The sequence below is a fragment of the Apteryx mantelli genome, chromosome 1, assembly GCF_036417845.1.
Source record: "Apteryx mantelli isolate bAptMan1 chromosome 1, bAptMan1.hap1, whole genome shotgun sequence".
NCBI lineage: Eukaryota > Metazoa > Chordata > Aves > Apterygiformes > Apterygidae > Apteryx > Apteryx mantelli.
In genome coordinates, this window is record NC_089978.1 from 21,705,239 (window position 1) to 21,727,424 (window position 22,186).

Sequence of the window (22,186 nt, forward strand, 5' to 3'; positions counted from 1 at the left end):
GTGAGATGAATTGAATAGAAGGAAAGAGGAAGTGAGATATAGTGGAGGGCAGAGCACACTAAAACTAACTTAGACAGTAAACAGTTTCATTCTGTCCATAAAAATCACCCTCAAAATTCAAGTTTTTTGAAGGATTATTTTTAGTGCACACACAATACTTCAAAGAGTAGAATCTTAAAGTCTTGTGATAGGCGGTAAATGCTCTGATAACACACACACTAACAGACCAACAGACAGCATGGTTAGCTGCAGCAAGGGTACAAATCTGTGGTAGTGCTACCAGTAGTTAGTAAAAAGAGGCAGCTGTTAGAGGGCTCTTGTATTTTGCAATATTGCTTTCTGCAATAACTGAGATCTCGCAACCTGTCAGCGTCATTAAAAGCCAAGGGCCTGTCCTCAACAGTCAAAGGGGCACCTCAAGGAAAAACAATACTTTTACAGCTGTTCTGCTGATAGGCCCCATCTGGGCAACACCTAATACAGAGGAGAAAGACCATGCAAAAAGCAGTCCATACTGGCCTAGCACTGAATAAATTCTAGCTTCTTTTCCTGCTCCAGCACTGCCCATTCCTACTGTGATTAGAGGGATCTCTAATCTAGAGGCTGCGTAGCATCTGAGAGGATGAACAAGAGATAGACAGGGCATTCTCGGAGACCATACAGCTCCAGGACTCCCAAACCCCCACAGCAGTGGAGTTGCCAGAGGGCTCTGTGCCGTGTGAAATGGTATATTGGTACATCGTAACACTGTAGAAGAAGGCTGGAAACTGGTCACTTCTCGTAGGAGGAGAAAGTCTCCTACTCCTCCTGAAGACTTGCAGTTGAGGAACAGGTTTAGTGCCCTCCAGGATGAGGAGGAGCTGGGCATGGCTTCAAGGGAAGCAACTGGGCCGACAGACCCTGTGCCTTGACAGACCCTGTGCCTTGTGGGAACACCTGGAAGAAGTGGTGAGTGATTGTTGTGGGTGACTCCCTGCTGCAGGGGACAGAGGCACCTATCTGCTGACCTGATCTCTTATTTAGAGAGGTTTGTTGCCTGCCAGAGGCTCAAATACGAGATGTCATACAAAGACTGCCAAGGCTTGCCCATGCTTCGGACTATTACCCTCTGCTGCTCTTCCATGTGGGCACTAATGACACCGAGGGCAAATTGGAAACCATCTGCCAAATGCAATATTAAGACTGAAGTAGGATTTGTCAATACAAGGCTGTAACCACTTCATCTGAACATTTAAAATTATAATGTATGGTCACCTTTGAAATGGTTATGGTTATGCACAGTTCTAACCAATCCTGAAGAATGGAGTTTTGCAGAATTTGGTAAGCTCTGCAAGCAGCAGAACCACAATTCTTCCAAAGTGGTTCAGGTTATTGGGTGTGAGGAGGATGGTAAGATGAATATTCAACATCCCTTCAGGAATAAATAGAAAATGGTCTTGTGGATCTGCTGCAATTCTTTCTGTCTTCTCCTTTTTCTCTTCTTAGAAGGTGCTATTTAAAACACTAAAACTTAACCTATTTAAAAATATTTGCAAACCTAAATCATGGTTGCATTACTCACAGGTCTTGTCATCATCTCAAGCTTGTGGTACTAGACACTCAACAGACTAGAACTCACAATATTTACCTGGTTTCTTAGCACCAACATTCACTAGAGACCTTACACATAAAGGAATACATTTAAAATCTATAACCCATAATACTAGTGTACAAGAAAATTATTCAAATCTTCAAAAAACATTTAAAAAATTACCTTTTTCTGCAGTTGAGGAAATGGTAACTGGAAGAGAAAAAAACAAACATGGTAAGTAAATTTGTACTGAATCAAAAGTTTGGTTAAAAGTGAGCTAAATGGAGATAGCTGACTTGTCCCAAAGCACGTTTCAGCTGTTAATAGAGCCGCTCTATCCCTCTGGGATAAAATGGGAATTAATGTTCCTTCTCCTAGTCACTGAGGCCTGGCGACTCAGAAGAAGAGTTGAAGAGATTCAGTTCCCTGCTCCAGCTAAACAAGCATATTCCTTTTCACAGACATTAATTAGATCATAATTTATACATGTTGCCTTTCGGATATGCACCTGCCATGTTTTGTGAGGCACTTAAACAAGTAGGCTAACAGGTATACACTTGGAAGGCAGAAAATGGAATAAAAAGTTCTTACGAAAGTCCCTGTGAAACTACATTACTTACATGTCTTCTACCACCACTTCTCTCTTCCTCTGTCACAAGCTATTTTTGACTTTTCTTCCCCTGACCTGAATTCTTGAGGCATAGTTAAAACCTCTCCACTTCCTCCTCTCCTACATCGTCAATCTCTTTTTATCCCAGTAGCAAATTCTGTTGTTCAAATCTACCTTGTATTCTGCCTGACTCGGGCATCCTTCTTCCCTCAGGCTTCTCCAAAACCTTCACAGTTCATTCACCAGGACATGCAAAATGCTGAAAAGAAAGCAGCTGCTCTTATTGGTCGCTCTGCTCTTACCGCTCTCCTCGCTCAGGCACCGAATTCCTGAAATTCAATAAGGAAGGGATCTTTTCCTGTCTCTTCATCTAATAAAGCAAATGTAAGCTTCTCATCATCAACACTAGCAAAAGGTCAGCAGAGCACTGCCTGCCTGCTGCAGCTCACCTCACTCCGCCCGTCTCCTCTCGCTGTCAGTTCTGACATTTCTGCAGTCTGCACGCCAGTTCAGAAGTGCTTTTTCCATGATGCGTGCTACAGACCTCGGTCACAGAGGTGGCATGTTTCTCGCTTAACTGTAGATATCTATAGCAAAGGGGTCTGCAACTATATTATGCAACCTAGCCTCTTTTTATAGTCAAGAGACATAATGAGGCGATACCCCAACGTACAGATTTTCCCTTTTTGCTCAGAAAGGTGATTTTTATCTCTTAAAATACTCACTCAGCACCCTCTATCTGCCCATGGAATCTCTAGGAGGTTAACGGAAAAGGTTTCAAGTCCTCCCATGTAAAGAAGGATGGAATTTATCACTTAGAATAGAACAAGGTTGTTTTCAAACTAAAGGAGGTTAATCTGAAAGAACAGCTTAATTTCACATTAGCTATGCATACGTGCACATCCTCCTCCTGGCGCTCTGTCTAGGGCACAATCCACACAGAAAAACAGTCCTGAGGCACACGACTACCTACCTGCAAAGCATGTATACATTAGAAATGTGTCACGAAATAGTCTCAGTATTACTGCACTGCAAACTACAGATATCACATTATTTTTAGAGCAAATACTATACATGTTTTTGTTTAAAATTTTATTGTGTTATTTCTCCATTTCTGTGTTAATATTAATTTTTTAAACAATTCCTTGTTAATATCAAATTTTTAAATAACTCAACATAACACAAGGGAAAGATTAAAAAAAAAATCAAAAAAGGTGAAAATTAAAACAAATTTGCCACATAAAGTTTTTGTTCAGCTTCAAAAATTACCAGAATATTTTAGACTAAGCTCCTGCTCTATCATAAAGATCTTTGCACACAGTTAGACAAATAAGTATTTCCCTAGATAAGAAATATTAAAAAAGATCTTAATTATCCTCTAATGGCATAGCAGAACATCATTATCTATAAAACTAAAGGATTTTTTTAAAGTAATTCTGTTTAAAGGGTTTCATAATCTGTAGTCTCATTTCTGCTGTTAGTACAAAACATAAAATTCAGAGTCAAATTTGATGCTAGAAGATTGAAAATAATGAACAGTTTCTACATGCAGGAAAAGTTTAAGATTATATCACATATTACTTGTGAGACTTCATCAAAAATCCCTAAAGTAATTTCATAAACATTAATTAAAGCTTCACAGCACCAGGAAGATAATTTTCTCATGCCTACCTAGGTCCCTTAGGTCAGAATGCACAGCTATTAGACCGTGCAGAACAATCTTAGTTTGGCAAATTCCTGAGGTTTGAAGTAAAACCCAACAGTGAAACACTTCTGATTTTCATTCTCTTACCATCCTTACATGAAATAAAAATAAAAGATGGCCAGTTCCCTTCTGCCTCAGAAGTTTGTGTAAATTTTCTGACTCTGCTTCTAGGAGTCACAGACAGTTCTGGGAGAAGGGGAGAAGGCACAGTCCTGACCTCAACCAACAGTCGCTATCCTAGCTAGCATGGGTTCCCTTTCACTGATATTATTCCCATTCACAGATGAATTAAACGAAGAGCAACGCTGAGGATCAGAGCCTAGTAATTGTCCACAGTCATTCGGCAAATGACAAGTCAACAGTTTCATGGGATCTTTACACTGTAAGACGAAGCCTTCCTTCAAATAAGCTAATATTGAATCTTTACATAAAGCAGAACTTTAAGCATTTGCTAGACTGCAATGTAACAAGCAGCTTTGTACCATCAGAAAAACTATTCTAGCTTTTGAGTTTGGCTTCAGGAAAAAAACAACCAAACAAGCAGAACAAGACATTACCATTGCACCCCACCCCTCCAGCCTGCAGTTTTAGTTACAAGTTCAGCTCTCAATTTTCTGCTTCCTCCTCTGCTGTTTCTAACTAGTTAGATATTGCTGTCAGCTTCCAGTGAAATGGACACCACTTCCACTTTAAACACTTCTAAACATTTTTTTTTTTTTTTTAGGGGGGGGAAAATGTGAGAAATCAAGTGGTGCTGCCTTTTTGCTTATTGATTTTTTGGAACAAAATAATCACAGCATGTGATTTATATATTAATACCAGGATGCAATAGCACTGCACATTAAATTAGATGAACCAGCACAAACTAGTGCCTTCAACACCGCAGGCAAGACGAGCCTGTCATATTTCAGAAATGTAAGCATTACAAATAAGCTTTTGGTTTGAGGATTCAAATATAACCTTTACCAGTCTAGTGCTCAGCTACAAAAAGGAAAATAAGAGCAAAAATACTAGGATTAGCTTCTTAATATTAGGTTTTTGGTTTCTAGAGAAGCCTTAAAAAGTTCTAGCAAGATATTGGATAAAATATGGCTAGGTAGTGACAACTGCAGTTTACTTCAGCCCGGCAAAGGGCCTAGAAGTATATAGTCATGCACACAGCAAGTTTCCACAACAGCCTCAAAACCTCAAAGGATTCAGCGTTTCAGTGCCACAGCACTGTGCAAGTCTGTGAATAACGTGACTGTATCTTATCTGTTTGATTGCAGCGCAGAGCTGTACCTTGGCCACCTCAGCTATCCGAGGCGGTCTGAGTAAGGAAGGAGCTCAGCAAAGCCCGTCTGTGAAGAGAGGGAAACTGGCCTAAACCAAAGTCCACACTGCTGCAGCTTGTCCGGGGACATACCGGCCTAAAGTGCTACGTCAGACAGTCCCATGCCACAAACCAGCTCACACATAGGATCTCTGACACTTTGAGGTCACCTGTGATATGCAGCGCTCAAAACTAAGCATATAGTTTCACTTCCTACAGCACAGGGTCTCCAAAATTCACAACGTAGCATTTTATTAGGTTGGATTCAAATATACTTTTTAACCTGGTCAAGTTAGAGGACAAACAAAAACTCCAGTTTTGACTTTGACATACGAAAAAGTTGTCTAGTTTTAAGACACTTGGCATCATCCTTGGGAGTAAAGGCACCTTTTTCCTTCATGATCTCTGTTGTTCCTTATTCCTAGCAATTCTTCCTCAAATCATTCTCCGTTATCTTTCATCTTGCCTGTCACATGAATTGAAAGAGGTGGAAGCACACATTGTATCCCAGAAAATCCTGCAGTCACAGGGACATCATTGGATTGTCTAATAAATGAGCCTGGGGGAAAAATGTCATTTGTCAGAAGCAGCTAACAGTTTTGGGTGCTTTCTTCTTGCAATACAATCTGACAGAGGTGCAAACTTCTGAAAGCATTGAACATCTACCTTCTGAAAATTTGTTAAAGTTCCTTCAAGAAAGCCTCCAGAACATCTTGGAAGTCTGTGTATGTTTAAGGAGCTGGTTTGCTTACCATTTACAGGAGTATTTTCAGGATTAATATGAAGTGTTCAGGCACCTCCAAATCACTGCATGAAATGAAAAAAAAGAAAAGAAAGAAAAAAAAGAAATCTCTCCACTCTGAGGCAAGAGGTGAAATGATTGCCAAGACCTCACAAGAGGCTTGCTACAGGAAGACACGTTCCCCCTCAATCTCTAAGGAAAAGAGGGAAAAAAACAAACAAAAAAAACAAATCCCAAAACACACATAGTGCAATTCCCTACTCCCCTAAAATGCATATTCTAGTCAAACCCATCCTTTTAGAGTTAGATACTTTCTTTCCAGAGCAAGAAATTCAGCTACAATTAACGTAAAAGCATACAAAAGGAAGTGATCTTGTTCCTTATGTGCAATGCTTATTTCCCCCTTCCCCCTTTTCCCTCCCACAGAGATTCCTGACAGAAGTCATATTTGGGTATTGCAGCCTCTCCAAGAATCTCAAAAGTAAACTTCATATTTTGGCTGACGTTCCTCATGGGGGGGAAGAGAGAGTGATAAATGTGCAAGTGCATTCCTTCACCAGAAGTACAGCATTAACTTCTCTCAGTTTCTAAGGAAAAGGGTTAAATTTTACACACACACACATATAAAAATCATTTTTTATAAAAATGTTATTTTTATATAAATTGATGTATATATGTATTTCCAGAAGTTATCTACAAAGGTAAGCATCACTTACATCAAAGTTTTACACTTGTTCAGAGAAGGGTATTGAATAGAAAGTATAACTTAGATTCATGATAATGTAACTCCCATTTGCTCATACAGACCTTAATCATCCACATAAACATGGTAGAAACATTACCTACTGCCACAATTGGGACAGATATTGAGTGCACTTATGAGACCAAACACTCATTTGACTTCGGTTACAGACCTAGGCAGTGCCACTGCACTAAGACCTTAGCACCTCGCCACCGGTCTCCGAAAGCCGTACTTCTGCAACCTTTCTAACTGAGCGATTTCTTGTTTCCTGACTGGCAGTCACCTACTAGCACTTTCTTCCCTACGCAGCAGGGAGTTGTTTTTAGACAAATGACTCAAAATGACAGAGTTGAAAGCATCATGTGGCCAAAAGCCAACACAATAAGATGCTGTCAGGCAATGCGTGCTAGCCTTTCCCTGCTGAAAGGCTACAGGGGCCCAGAATCCCATACATCTCTCGTCACCAGATGGAATGAGTGTCCTGGGCAGAAATTTGGGCCACACCAAGCTACAATTGTTTTACCTTAATATGTTGCTGGCTTGATAGCATTTTTACTCAAGATAACCAGCAACAGGACCCAGGTTTCTCCACAATGCGCTGCTAGGTCATTAATAAAGCAGAGGCATTTTTTTGAAATGTGAAGCAGGAGGAGTGGCTCCACGGGTCTTTGTGCCACACCAGCACAAGGAAACACAAGTTGCTGCACTGTGCACCCATCGCCCAGAAGGTCCCGCACAATGCTTACCTCAAAGGCATCATCTGTGATGGACAACTCTTACTGCAGGGGCATAAGAAGCTACCCAAATATCTACCCACCTTCCTACAGGAGACAGACGTAGCAAAAGTGAGCATTTGCCTTCTCCAGGCACTTCAGCTCAGTCCATCGTCTTAAATTTAAGCTGGAAGGCAAGTTTGAGTGCAGACAAACAGCAGTGAATTGCACTGATGAAGATATCAGTGAATGGCCTTTTGCTGTCCTGGGTTACAGAGTCAGTCACAAGATGGGAAAGAAAGTCTGCCAGGGGCCACTAATAACTTAAAGTAGTGTAATAATTTCCACAGGCACATGAGCTAGAGCCCGAACTCCTCATGAACACTGTGCACAGCAACATCACTTGAGCGAGTGACGTTGCAACTTCAAGTGATCACAAGACCATGCCTTCAAGGCATACGGGGTGGGAGCAGGATGGAGCAGGGAGCAGGGTGGGGAGCAGGAAAAATCGGGGGGGGGGAAAGGAGGATGAAAACACAGCCAGACAAGAGATGCCTTGCTGCAAGTGGGGGGTTGGTTTGTTTGTTTTTTTGCCAGCATAAACACCACCTAATTTTTATGATCATGACCATCATCTCCACTGCTAGAGGAGTCAAAGCAGCATATTCATTGGGACAGGTAAAGTGCATTAATTCTCCAGATAAGGCAGTTAAGGTTACAGTTGCACACTGCAGACTTTTTTTTTTTTAAATTATTTGTTACCAAACATGGTTACAATTTGTTGTATGGTTAAAACAATATTAACAAAATTCTTTAACTAGAACAAGTAATTTAGAGTGGCCATGAGGCTTCTTGCCCAGAAAACATTCTCTTATCGCAATAACAAAGGAGGTTTTTATTTATGCTAGGTGTTTTCAGCCTCAATGCAGAGACCATGTGCATAAATACAAACAGGGCTACAGCAGGAATTAGCATAATCAATGCAAGATTCTCCTTGGGTACTGTGTTACATTTGGCAGTGAATTAAGCCATGACAACTGAAAAGATTTCTGCTCTCTATTCTGGGAACAGTAAATTCTGCTTTACCACTTTCACAGTTCAAGAACACAGCTACAAAGGCAGCTGGAATCCACCAAATCCTACAGATGACTCCTTACCTCTGCAAAATATTCTTAAAAGTAAAGCCCAAGGCCTCTCAATGGTTTCCTTCCTGAGTGTACCTATATATTTTAAAGGATCCCAAAACCAAGAGTTGTACTTGACTAGTTTGCAGAAAGAAGTGTTGCCAGGTTGAGAATCTTCACAATCCCACAACTGTGTCTGTGCTTGGAACCATAATGTATAAGGACATGTTATCAGCCCAAATAACTAAAGGCTTTTTCTGGAAGTAGACGTATGACATTACTATTCAGCTGCAAAAAACATACTAGCTTTGTTGTCCCTGAAAAGCACTATTCACTTTTAATTAACCATAACTGCACATACAAAAAGCCCAAGGAAACTTAACTTGTAACTTCTTTTTTCTTCAGCTATTTAATCACAAGTGCCAGGTGCTCATTCTGTTTGCATTTTGATGCATTTTAAATATTAGCATTACTTCTATATGATTTCCTCAGCTGTATAGTAAAATTACTAGGCTTTCTTCTTTCAGATCTTTCCCCAAAATTCTGCTCTTCTCATAGTAACAGCTTTATTGCCCTGTAGTTTAAAAGTAAGTGCTGCACGTAATTTGTTTCCAATATTGCCTTTAAAATATTATACAAAGCCAAAAGCAAACATGTTTTCTTCTTGAAAGACAAAGAGATCTATCAATCGCACAAGTCAGCGAGCTGTGAAGGAATCCCTCTGCCCCTTCTGGCACATGGGGGAATGGGGGGGGGGGGAAAATGTTAAAAAACAAAACAAAACAAAACAAACACCCTGCAGAAAAGCATGGAAAGCCAGGCATCTGAGTGGAGCTAGCTTATGTCCACACCACAAATTAATTACATTTGCATTTGAAGGAGGGGTATTTACACTCAGGCTGGCCAGATCAAGCTCATAGTAACACCACACTCAAGTATCTGTATTTGTGAATGGGCTTTTTGTGTCAGGAATAACTCCATCTGGTTCTGTAGTTAAGATTGTATAAGAACACTTGCAAGAGATACAAGACACAAATAAGATAATCAGCTAGTGTTGACAGAACCCTAGTATCATGTGTTGTACCCGGTTGTCTTCTATATCCTTCACAAGATTAGGTATTCTAGAGGTTAATACTAGAAACCATCAATACATTTAAGTTAAAAAAACAAAAAGCAAACAAAAAATCCCCCCACCCCCAAACAAAAAGCAACTCATCCTCATACCAAAAATTTTAAGGTAATTAGGGAATTAACATTGCTTCTTAAAACAGAAAACCTCTTCACTAATTCATGGTTATAACTGTCAGTCAATACTTGCCTTGAATACTAAGGTCATGAATGCCTTACGGCTCAGGATGCTGCTAATAAATCCATTTACTTTTAGTTTAGATAGATGAAAACAGAGAAACAATCTTGATTTAACTATTCCAGACAAGTCTGGAGGTGTTAGGAGAGGTGTGCAGCTGTATCAGCTAGGGGGAACAAAAACTCTAGACAGTCTGACCTTCAAAATGTGAACTATCCCCAACTGGCTGACAGTTATTAGACTGTAGATCTCTTCTTTTTTAATAAGATACCTATCTTTGCATTTGGCTACACAGACATCAGGGATTAAGTGTAAACACTGCATTTTCTAAATATTTTTAAAGGTTATGTTCAAAAGGATGAAATTAGTGTCTCAATGTAACAAATCATACACAGAGCAGATTTACCAACATTCAATTTGACGTGCTAAAAGTAAGTTCTCTTGCAAGTCTTCTGCATGTGAATTTTAGTGACAGAAAAAAGAATAAAGCTTGAAAGTTTTATACAGAACTTGTTGATAGGCTTTTCTTTCCATCTCTTCCAAAATCAGTTTTCTCCTGTACTTATGGACCCTTCTCGCAGCAAGTTTTTCCTCAAACATTAGGCTGGATTAAAAAAAAAAAAAAAAAAAAAAAAAAAAAAAAAAAAAAAGCTTATAAATCTCATCACAAAGTATTAGGCACTCTTTTTTGGAGAGAAAGATTTTGCTGCTGCCAAGTTCATCTAATAATGGGAGAAACCAAACAAACTAGTCAGCAAACAGAGATCTTTTTTCAAGCTTTAGGTCACTGGACTTCTCAAATGGAGCTTTAAGTTCAAATTTTTTTGTAATGCTGGTCAGGTTTGATCAGTCTTTGGCACCTGAGATTAAATACAGAACTGGCTATGGTGAGCAGAGTTAATTTTTTGCCAGCAATACATTAACAACATAGTAGACAATATAGTAATTTACATGAAGTCCCACCAAGAAATTAAAAAGTCTTTGAATAGGGCCATTTAAGGAATTTTTGTTTTGAAAAGCATGTCATTGCCTATTAGTTGTGGGAAAGTTTAATAGTTGGAAATTCATGCCTTTAAAATGCCAGACTTGCAAATATTAAAGGTGGAATAAATATAAGTTCAAAGACTTCATATGATTTGGAGAATCTGTCCATATATGGCTCATCAAGTTTGTTTCTAGCAAATGCTGCTGTCTTTTGATGATAGAGGCTTCATTACTTGTTCTTTTGGTGAAACAAAATGTCACGCATTAAACCTTTCTCCAGTCGAAATATCTTGGGACAAACCTTGGCTGCAGCTAAAGCTACTTCCTCTAGTTTCTTTCCAAAAAGGGAGAAATAAACAGTCAAGTCCCCAAGAACATAACAAAAGAACCAGGTGCTGGAGAGGGGAAAAAACATTAAGGATAACAGGACAGAAAGTTTTGGTTAGAAGACAGGATCAGAAGGACATGCTTTTGTTGCACCGGATCTTATTTAACCGCTAGACCAGCTGGGCCATAAAAAGCTCACTTACAGCAGAAAAATTACATGAGCTACTGCAGAGGGATTTCTGGATACTCCAGAAAAATCTGAGCAGAAACTGAGAAAGTCCTCCAGAGTAAACAGAAGGAGGCATATATAAACAGGAGAACAAAAACCTACGCCTATGTATTTTTCATTCAGTAAATACTGCATTAAAACAAACAAACAAACAAAAAACCAACTCGGAGCTCACCTGCCTGCTGACTGTTCACCACATGTTCTTGGAAAGTATTAACTCAGAGCTGTCTAAATGGGTTGGCTGAACTAATACATATCCTAACGCAGCGCGTGCCAAGGGATGAAACAGCGCTGCCCGCACTGCCTCAGAGACGCATCAGGGCTCCGGTGGCAAAGTACTGAATGGCACACAGCTGGAGGGGCAAGCTGCCTAGCAAGAAACGTGTAAAGAGTTTGATGCATGTGCATGACCCCAAGAGAATCAACTTCTGCTATCATCTTCCTGGGATATCTTATACTGTAATATAGTTGTAAGAGTATCTGCATTTGCGGGTAGGCGAAACAGAGTGGTGCGCTAGTGGGAAACAGCAAGTTTGTGAAGACCAGGAAATTGCTGTCATTGTCAACACATAAACCAGGAAACACTTTAACTTACATAGATCAGAAAAGTGACCACTTTCAAATGTCTAGAACCACGGGCAAAATGACCCAGACCTTCAAAACTGCTACTTCCTGAGAAGCTACACAGAAACATAAAGCTGGATGGGCTGAGGAGGCGCAGACCACAGCGGAGCCGTGCGGAGAGTGGAGAGCACTGTCGCGTGGCAGGACAGGACGCAATCCCCAAACGGGGCAGCTGAGGTGGGGCAGCACAGCTCCTGATGTCCTGCATTTGCCTAACGGTTTTCCCAGACCTCAGCTCTGCTCACAAACGTATCCCCTTTTGCACTCATAAAAGCTCCTTAGCAATAGTGTCTCCCAAATGGCTCTGTGAATGTGGGAAGAAGGGAGAAAACAGGATCATTAAAAGTTTGAAAACCTCAATAGAAAGCAAGCCACACAAAAAAGATAAAATAATTGAATCTAATTCTGAACAGTTCTTAAGCTTCCCTTTGTTAAATATGCCTAAATTATGAATTATTATAAAAGTTCAAGCCTGCAATCTGCACCGCTGGCTTTACTCCAGCAGACATCTACCCCGCAATGTAGCAAGTCATATCTTTATATGCAATTACTAGCCTAAATTCAAACTTAAAAAAAAGAAAAAAAGAAAAGTAAGGAGCAGTAGATGAAACTGATTTAAAAAGTATGCGTACACAAAAGGAGTGAATTACAAATCCCCAGAAATACCCTATGCATGGTTTGCATTCTTTTCTGGATACCACAAAAAAGACTTATATGTTAGATACTTATTTTTCAGAACAGAAGAGAAACCACAATTCTGTTCTGTTTTGGGCTCCTTTGCCATGTTCAGGTAAATCTGAACGTTACAAAATCATAGATCTGAAAACCTTCAGGTACCATCAGTCCCAACAACATGGGGATACGCTTCACTTTTCTGTTTTTTATCCAGACTTGATGAACCCAAAAGCAATGACTACTCGTCAGGAAGAATGATGCACTAATAGATTCTCTCCATTCATAGCAAGAAAAGACAGCAACTGAGACACAATGTAAGCTAAGTCCACCACAGGCAACTGTAAACCAACTTGTAAAATAACTTTCTGTTCAGCTCATTTCAACCAAATCAAGCCTGTTCTTCTCAAGGTTACTTAAATTTAATCTGAATTTTGTTTCATTCTCTCTGCAGTAACAGGTTGCCTAATTCAGATGAACTACTATTTCCAACTCTAAAATTGTCCCAAATAGGCAAAAAAGGTATCTCCCTGCTAAGTGCTTCACAGTACATGCATGTGAATTCCCTACTTTGAAGACAAACACACACAAGGATGCACAACCTGAAGACCACAGAAAAACCCCTTACACAAAAACCTCACTCACTGTCTCTGCAATGCGCGTGATTAAAATGGTTCTGCAAGCCACGTTCAAGACAACATTGCACCATATCCGGTATCAGAGAGAGACTGTGGCAGAAATTGCAGAGGCAAAGCAAGAAGTCCTAATGGGATACACAGTGAAACTATTTGCTTGGAAAATGATGGAAAGGATGTGACTAGACACAATCACCATGAAAGGAGACATCTGCAGCAGCATTTTTGATGGTATAAGAGATGAGGGAGAAGATAAATTGTGCCACAGAAATAAAATGATCGGGTTTTCTTTGACAATCTTGTACTAATAAGACAATGTTAATAGGCAAAAGGGAGTATGAATAAGGAACGGATGAGCCATTTGGCCTTTTGAGAAAAAGGAAAAAGCAGATGTTTGACATGCTGCAGAGGAGGAGGCTGCAGAGCAGGAGGAACTTGATTTTTTTTTTAGCACAGGTAGGAGGAGATGGTCAAAGGTTATGTAGAACACACTCCACAAAGATTTTCTTTTTCTAGGAAGGAGGTGGAGGGTAGAAGAGAGGAAAAGTCCTTTTTCACCTTGGCACAGGACAGGAGGGGTTAAAAATATCCCACAGAAAATAATCCAGTGACAGAAGAAGGGGGCGGCATTGGAAAAGTTGCTAAAAGAGTGGATGCATCTATTGCTGTCTCATTATCCCTCTTCCACCTCATTCACCTTGTTGGAGATTCAGCTCATGGAGCAAGGTATTGTTATTTCTCAGATGCTTCTATTAGATTCCATACATACTAATCAGAGAAAATTGGATACTCTTGCCCTGTCAGAGGAAGAATACACATCAAGGAAGGAAAGAAAAAAAAAGAAAGAAAAAAAAGAAAAGGTTAACAACTAAGCCAAAAACTCCATAAAAGCTGTTTCAGGAAACTATAGCATTTGGAAGGAAAATACATCCTAAAACAGCATAAATTGTCATCAGTTGTAGGACAACTGTTGAACAAAAAGAAAGAGAGTTGGATAAACACTGATGTACTGAATGGGGTAATAAATAAATAAATAAAATCAAAACCCAACAAACCCTCAGCATTTACAGGAACAATTTTAGACAGGCAGCTAAGATTTCGCTATTCCTGTTTTCCATCACAGACAGTCTCAAGTTCCAAGGTAAAAGATAATCAGTACCATTTAAGTGTTTCACCTGCTGCAGTTGTAAGAGGAACTCAGTTCACATATCTTTTTAACTCCATAAATTCTTCGGAGAAGCACATCTACATTAACTCATAAAAATATAAGCTGCTAGAGAACAAAGTTTTCATTCTTTAAATTTCAATAGATAGCAGAACCTGAAGTTCACAATACACAGAGCACCATCAACCTTAAAGTAATGTCTATTTAAAGCATACACTTGAAATTCTGGTACTTTTATTGCATAGTGTCTTCCAGGAAAACTGGGAAACTAAAAAGTGGTATGATAATAGATGGAGTAATGTAAAATCTGATTAAAAGCAGAAGTGAATTTTTAATTCAGGACTATTTTAACTCTAACAACCCAAAGCTTCTAAAGTTGGCATCAGAGAGAAAATTGAGAGGTTACTTTTCATAATCTTTATTACTCATGCTAGCCAAACAACAGACAGAAAACTTTACAGTCCACATCTGAAAGGCAATTGGCAAACGCTGATAGCAAATGCTCCAGTGAAGACAAAGACCAGCCGATTGCAATTGTGCCTGAGGAGAAACACCTCAAGCAGAGCTCTTGGTTTGGCTCAGATAACTGTCCTCAGCTCTCTGCTTTCCCTAAACTCCTCCCCTCCCCTACCCCAAAACTATCCAGCCCAGTGGCCAATTTTGGCCAAGTTCTGAAGTGCAATGCATGTCTCACACTAATTATACTTCAGAAAATTTAATGAAAACTATTGGATGGGTAGAAGAGCAAAACTTACACTTGCTTTTAGGAAATAGCTACTCTGAGCTCAGGTGTTTTCTGTTTTGCCTGCCGAAGGCTAATCAACACCACCACACTGGTCCCTACACTGTGCTGCTTCTTGCCCAAATGATAACACAGAAACAAGGACAGAAGAAACAAGGATACAGCATATCTGCTGGGAATGTTTAGCAGATATAAGGGAAAACTGAAGACAGAGGGCAAGGCGGGGGAGAGACTGAAGATAAAATGGGGGAGGGGGGTGCACAGTTGGGGGGAAGAAAGCTGAAGTTATTCCGCTGCAGACAAGTGGAAAAAAAGTGGAAACAAGACAATTCCCTACGAAACCAGGCTGAACTAGTTTTATAGCTCTTGGAACAATTTTTTCATTAGAGGACTGCCAAGGGAGCAGATATCATACCATATAAAGGGCACATGCCCACCCTTCCTTATAAACTAATATGACCAGTAGAGTGAAAAGCACCATATAAGAAGCTTGATAAACTTTCTGCTCAAGCTGGGCATCTGACTTGTCAAAATATTTGCATCCAGTCTGAGCATCTCAATAGGAATTGTATTTATTCATAGCAACAGAAAAGGTTCTCGCATAAGATGAGAATACGCATGCCTGAGCTAAGACACTAAAACAGTATTAAGTTTATCCAAAACAGTTCAATTTCTTTATTTTGAAACTCATGGAAGATGCATATAAACATAGTTAACTGTTACTAATGATCTAAAGTAAGCATTTAATTAGCTGTTCGTTTTCTTGAATAGTAGCCTCCTTTCCTACTGGAACGTTTTTGTTTGCGTAACATGCAAATACTCTACTATACAGTTGATACTTCAGCTTTTTCTGGAGTCAGAAATCAGAAGTTACTGACATACTGCTGTTAATATGACCTTGCCATTCTTGTTAGCTACTGCATTAACATTTTTAGTACAGATTTCTTCCAAAGAGGCAGATGGAATTACTTTCCCTTTGTTTATGCAACAGATTCTTCAAACAACAGATCAGCATGTGCTTCTTATGTGGACTACGCTTTGGGGAAATCAGAGATCTCGTTGTACTTAGAAGAGCTACTCCAGCCTCCTAGAATAGTAAGAAGGAGTTACATTTGTATCATTATCACAAAGCTATGAATCCCAAATTACAAACGCTTTCTTTGCCAAGATTTTACACTTGTTAGACATTACACAGTATTAAAAAAAACCCTAAACCCTTCTGTAGGTAGATGCAATGAAAGAACACGCAACTAACTACTCCAGTGGTCTTCAGAATCACAATTTGCCAAACCTATTTACACAGACTTTGGAAAATTTTAGGGCTGAAGACACTTATGTAAACTACAAGAGTAATAACTGCATAAAAAAGTAGGTCTCTTCAGAACTCTCAGGCCAGCAGAAAGCCAGGACTGCATTTTTCAGAACATACAGTGCTAGCAATAGAAGTAAAAATGATAACCTGAAGAAGATTAATTTTTTTTATAAAACCAGCCAATACACCTTAGTCATGACCTGCAGACAACTCATCCAGAGGTAACTTCCCTCTCTTATGCAGCCCCTAGTAGCGTTTATTGCCTGGCCAAATTTTGCTAGCTTTTTAGCAAAAGGGTTGCCTGGCAGGAAATAGACCGGTCTCACTTACCAGTTCCTACTACATGGATCACTATAGTGTTTTCTGATCAAGGTCAAACCAGCCTGGATTAAAGCTAATCACCTATAAAAAGGTTTTGGGGATGGTGGGATTGGTAATAAAATGCAAGTCGGCCATAAATGAAAATCATCCACAAGAGAAGAGCTCACAAATTCTGAGCTTCCAAGGGACGTGGAAACCAGAAACAATCAGTTCAATTCACTATCAACACAGAATACAGCCATTGTTTACAAAAGCAATCTGGAAAGCAAAACACGTTTTGAGAAAAAGAAAGAGCACATAAGGTGGATTTAAACTAATGAAAAGTTATTTTAAAACATCAATTATCAGTTCTTGCAAACAGAGCTCAGTGCAAGTTATATGTAAAAAAAAAAATTAATCTAGGAAGAGAGTGGTCATTCATCAGTTTCCACTTTAAAACATTTAAAGAAAATCAGAATCAGATACTGCCTCAACTCTTCTGCAGTTCCTTCAGTTAGACGTGTTCACTGATTTTTTTCCACTTTCCTGACATTCCCTTAACTCTTATGCATCTGGTGAGAAATGGTTGTTTTAACCTTTTCAATTAGCTTAATAACTAATTTACCCGAGGGATCACAATTACACAGCAATAGTGGTCTAAACAGACCCGTGTTCACTACTGTGCATCAGCAATGCTTCAGAGAGATACACTGATGCTGGCAGTTTCAGTGGGCAGAAAACAGAATAGCTCATGCTGTGAATCTCCTTTCACGTTCTCCATACCAGTCCTTCTAAGTGTTCACACCAGTACCTAAGGAATATAATTTATGGTTGTAGAAGGGGCATAACCAAGTAAATACATGCAAGCTGTGAATTACAGAGTAAGTCCAAGTCCATTAGACAGCAAAAACAAGAACTTGAGCAATATGTGAGTGCACCAGCAGAGGAGGGAGGGGCAAGCTGTACAAAGAGGCAAAACTGAAAGGAAAAAGGTGATGTGATACTAAAAGCAACCCCAACCTTACTATACCATATACCTCTTTATCAGGAACATTTTATGACACTGTGTGAAGCATGGTTTCCCACTAACTGAATACATATGTTTAGCCTTTAATACGATGAGCAGGGACTATAAGGAAAAAAAAAAAGCAGGATGGGAGAAATAGTTGGAGAAATTAAGACTTTCTTTCTTCTTGTTTCCTTGTGTTGTTAGCTTCACAACTTAACGACTAGCTATTCTGTAGGAATACCTTTGAAAAAGACATTGCTGTCTATGTGGCTTCAACTTCTGTTTTACTCACAGTATTTACTCCAAATTTTCTATTATGCCTTCTCTTTTTTTTAAACTTCCCTTCTTCCATCTGTCACTCCGTGGCCTTTACCCAGTCACACATCACTTGCATACTGCGCCCTTCGCCAAGGAAAGGGACTCAGTAGTGCAACAAATGACAAGCCATACTTTTGCACTTGCTGAGTGTGCACACCTGCAGAGACCACTGACACTTCCTTTATTAGTAGTGCAATAAAGGCATATCCTTGCTCTTCCCCATAGTACACAGTGCAGTAATTCTCAAACCAAAATAAAACACGTGGAGCACAGGGAGAAAGTAATCATGCTTGCCAAGAGAAATAGAGAATCCTGTATTTTGCTATAAACCCTCTCTATGTTGGTTTGAACTCAACTGCAGTGAGAAGAGCACAAAAAAAAAAAAAAAAAAAACAAGGAACAAAACACTACCTTTCCTCTGCCTTGTTGATGAGTCAACCTTTTATCAAGAGTAGCGAACAAAATACAGTAGAGGCTTAAAAAGTCAAAGAACCAACTATTAGTCACAGGAAAACAAACACCTTCGTCACCAAGTATGATTCTGACAGGTAACAAGTCTGGGATTCACTGACAGCAATAAAAATGTGAAGTAATTTTCTTACTAAAGGATCATTATTTCTGTATTGGCAGATGTTAAGGATAAAATAAGGTTGATCTGTGAATAAAAAGCTCCAGATGTTTAGAAACAAGATTCATACATGTGAACTTCTTGCATAAACAGACACCAACCCATTCAGTAATTTTCACACAAATGAAACCCTGCTGAATTGGGACAGACTCTGCAGACTCGCTATGCCTGCAAAGGTCCTTCATAAGATCTCGGTCAACGATTTTTTGGGCAGAATTATTCACCAGCATCTGGCACTGCCCCACCCTGTGATCAAGGCACAGAATTGGAACTCGGAGATCGAGGTTCTGCTCCTGATTCAGCTGAGGGTGACCTGCGTGGCCCTGAGCAAGTCATTTCACCTCTAAGTTTCTGTTCTTTATTTTTGAGAGGAAACCCACACCCTTTACTTGTCTTTTGTCATCGTACTCAGACTCTCAGTGCATAGAAATAACGTCCATGTCATGTCCGTAACATGTGAGTCTGTAACTTCACATAGTCCTTCTCAGGACCACTGTAACAACTACTCATGCCCCCAGACCTTCAGTATTAAAGACTGTCTAAAATTTGCTTCCAAGTGTTTATAGTTTTAAGTAGGATTTTCCAAAAATAACAGTATTATTTACTCAGATAGACTACTAAGCCATAGCTTACAACTTGGCAAGTTTGGACACACTGACATATTTGCAACTCTTTTGTGTCAACACTTCATGTAGTATATCAACAAACTTTATTTTAAACATTTTTAAAAATTATTTTAAATCCAAACAACTTTTTGCCCATGGTTTGCATTGAGACTGTTTTTCTAGTCCACAAATGTCACAATGTTTTAAATTTCCCAATCTAAAACAAAGATTGGGAAATATGATGGGCATTCAGAAAAGTTATCCAAAAACTGTCCAAGTCCTGTAGGAACCCCTCCCCTCGATTATTTCTAATGGACATACATCCTCACAAATTTGTCCAAGTATAAGGTATACATAAGCCTTATATTTCTAGTTATGAATATCAAAACATTTCAAACATTTTACATGAACAGCAATAAGTATACAGTTAAAGGGCCCACAAACCTAAGTATACCTATACAGAGAGCTTAAAACATTTTTTTCATATTTTGGAATTTTATTTCTGTTCATTTCAGCTTCTTTACTAAAAATGCAAATCCCTACATAGTGTGTTTCTTAGATTTTCTACAACGCTTTCAGATTTTAGCAAGTTAGATGAATATTGCGCACCACTATGTTGCTCCATTTATCTTAAATGAAGAAAGCCAGCGTGCTACTGAACTCCAGTTTAAGTTCTTCCTAAGGACAGAAAAGGTAAATATCATCCTGACTGACACCGTCTACAAATAACATTTACATAACACCGAACTGTGGTACCAAAAGCCTTGACGCAGTCTGACAAACCTTTAAGCCCTAAATCCTTCCCTCTGCCTGCTTAAGCAGGATGGCTTCAGCCTAATTACACTTCAATGACACCGGGGTCTAGAATTCTTAATTAGAAGGGAGGGAAAAAATGTACCTACGACGCATTCAAGGGGTTATTTGCTCAATCAGGAAGTTCTGGCTCAGCTTATAGAAGGGGGGAAAGAAAAAAAAAAAAAAGAGGGAGAGGGAGAAACTTCTCCAAAGGGACCCCGGGCTGCGAGGGCGCGCTGAGGGCACCCGACTCACCACCGAGGGACGCCGGGACCGGCCCCCGGCCGCCACCAGCTCCCGCGCTCCCCTAAGGTCGCGTCCCGAAGCGCCGCGGCCCGGCCCGGCCCCGGCCCGGGCCCCGCCGCCCCCTGCCCCGGCCCCGGCCCAGACCCCGCCGCCCCCTGCCCCGGCCCCGGCCCCGCCGCCCCCTGCCCCGCCGCCCCCGGCCCCGGCCTCGGCCCGGGCCCCGCCGCCGCCGCCCCCTGCCCCTGCCCCGGTCCGGGCCCCGCCGCCACCACCCCCTGCCCCGGCCCCGCCGCCCCCGGTCTCGGCCCGGGCCCCGCCGCCGCCGGTCTCGGCCCGGGCCCCGCCGCCGCCGCCGCCCCCTGCCCCGGCCCCGCCGCCGGGACGCGCCCCGCGGGCTGAGCCCTGGCGGGCGCCTCGGGGAGGCAACAGGTACCGCCGGCCCCGCGGAGCCCCACGGCGGGCACGGCGCTCGGCAGGGTCCCGCGGCGCGGCGGGGTCCCCGCTCCGCGCCCGGCGCCCCGCTTGCCGGAGGCCCCAGGAAGAGGCGGGCGGCGGGGCGCGCTCCCCGCCAGCTCGCAGCCTCCCCGCCAGGGCTGCGGGAGCGCAGGGCACCCCCGCCCTCCGGCAACTCACACACACACAGCTCCACCACGTAGGCGTAGTAGGACCAGGCCACGACCAGGGCGATGAAGGCCACGGGCACCCAGGCCAGCACCTTCTGGCAGCACTTGAGGACGTGGGACGGCGCCATCTTCCCTGCCGAGCCCCTGCAGCCGCTGCAGGAGGCATCGGCGCTGGCGCTGCACAGGCGGCGGCGGCTGCAGCTCCTGCTGCCGCGGCGGGGCCGGCCGTGCCCGCCGCCGTGCCCGCCCCCGAGCGGGCGGCGCGGGCAGGCCCGGGGCGGCCCGTCCCGGCGGGCGGGGGGGCGGGCGGCAGCGCGGCCACTGAGGCCGCAGTGGGCGGGAGCTGGGCGGCCCCAGGCGGCAGCCACCGCCCCCTACCAGCGGGCCGCTCCGCGGAGGCGCCCCCCGCCGCGCCGCGCCGCGGGGGCCGGGACGCGGCGCCTCTCCCGCCGTTGGGGCTGCCGGGCTGCGGCGATTCCCGGCGCGGCGCCCCTGCGGCCGCCGGGGACGGGGGAAACGCGGCTCTCCCCGCACCCGCCCGGCCGAGCTCCGCTAGGCGCTTCTCTCCCGCGCCTTTCACGGGACGAGGTAAATGCTACGGATTCATCGCAAAACCTGGCGCTCTCCCCATGCGGCCGGGAGCCGGTGCCCCCTGGTGCCCGCGGAGCCGCCTCCTGTTGCGGGCGGGCGGCGAGGTCCAGCTCCGGCACAGCCTGCTCTCTACCCGGGTTTTGCCTGTTTTGTTATGCTAGTCAGTACAGATTCAAACGCTTCAGCATGCCGAGCATTTCTCCCTTAATAAATACTTTCAACATAGTTCAAAACTTTTGGGGAAGTAAGTAGGGCAGGCATTCACATTGGGGTGGAAATCTTAAGTCAGCACTGAGAAAGGAATCACCGTAATGGAATTATCCTGTGCACTTAAAGAAAGATGCACAAGGACAGAGCACATCTTGGCTCCCAGGCGGTGGGCAGAGTTTGGGGCGCTGGCAGGCAGAAAGGGGGGTGCGCGCTGGCCTGCCGGGCGCGGGTAGGCAGCTGCAGAAAGGCATCGTTCACACGGATGTCTTGTACATCAGAGAAACCGCTGAAAGAAGTTTTAGATCTGGCAACAGCTACAGAATTTCTCTCTAGAGTAGGTTAATTGT

General features: G+C 42.2%; 1 protein-coding gene across 8 annotated transcripts in view; it reads right to left on the reverse strand.

Annotated features, from left to right (window-relative positions):
- ZDHHC20 (zinc finger DHHC-type palmitoyltransferase 20) overlaps positions 1 to 21,276 on the reverse strand; it is a 49,002-nt gene extending 27,726 nt beyond the window's left edge. For 2 of the 8 annotated variants that reach the window (XM_067290349.1, XM_067290340.1), the window contains exons 1-2: positions 21,049 to 21,276; positions 1,754 to 1,780 (exon numbers count right to left, since the gene is read on the reverse strand). In XM_067290349.1, coding sequence (XP_067146450.1) covers positions 1,754 to 1,780; positions 21,049 to 21,166 — 145 coding nt within the window. In that variant the 5' untranslated portion in view covers positions 21,167 to 21,276. Of the gene's footprint in view, positions 1 to 1,753; positions 1,781 to 2,354; positions 2,510 to 2,629; positions 3,292 to 5,584; positions 5,757 to 5,949; positions 5,968 to 21,048 lie in introns of those variants that run through there. The other 6 variants (XM_013962164.2, XM_013962167.2, XM_013962165.2 and 3 more) reach the window with 6 other exon arrangements.
- Positions 21,277 to 22,186: the final 910 nt, after the last annotated feature.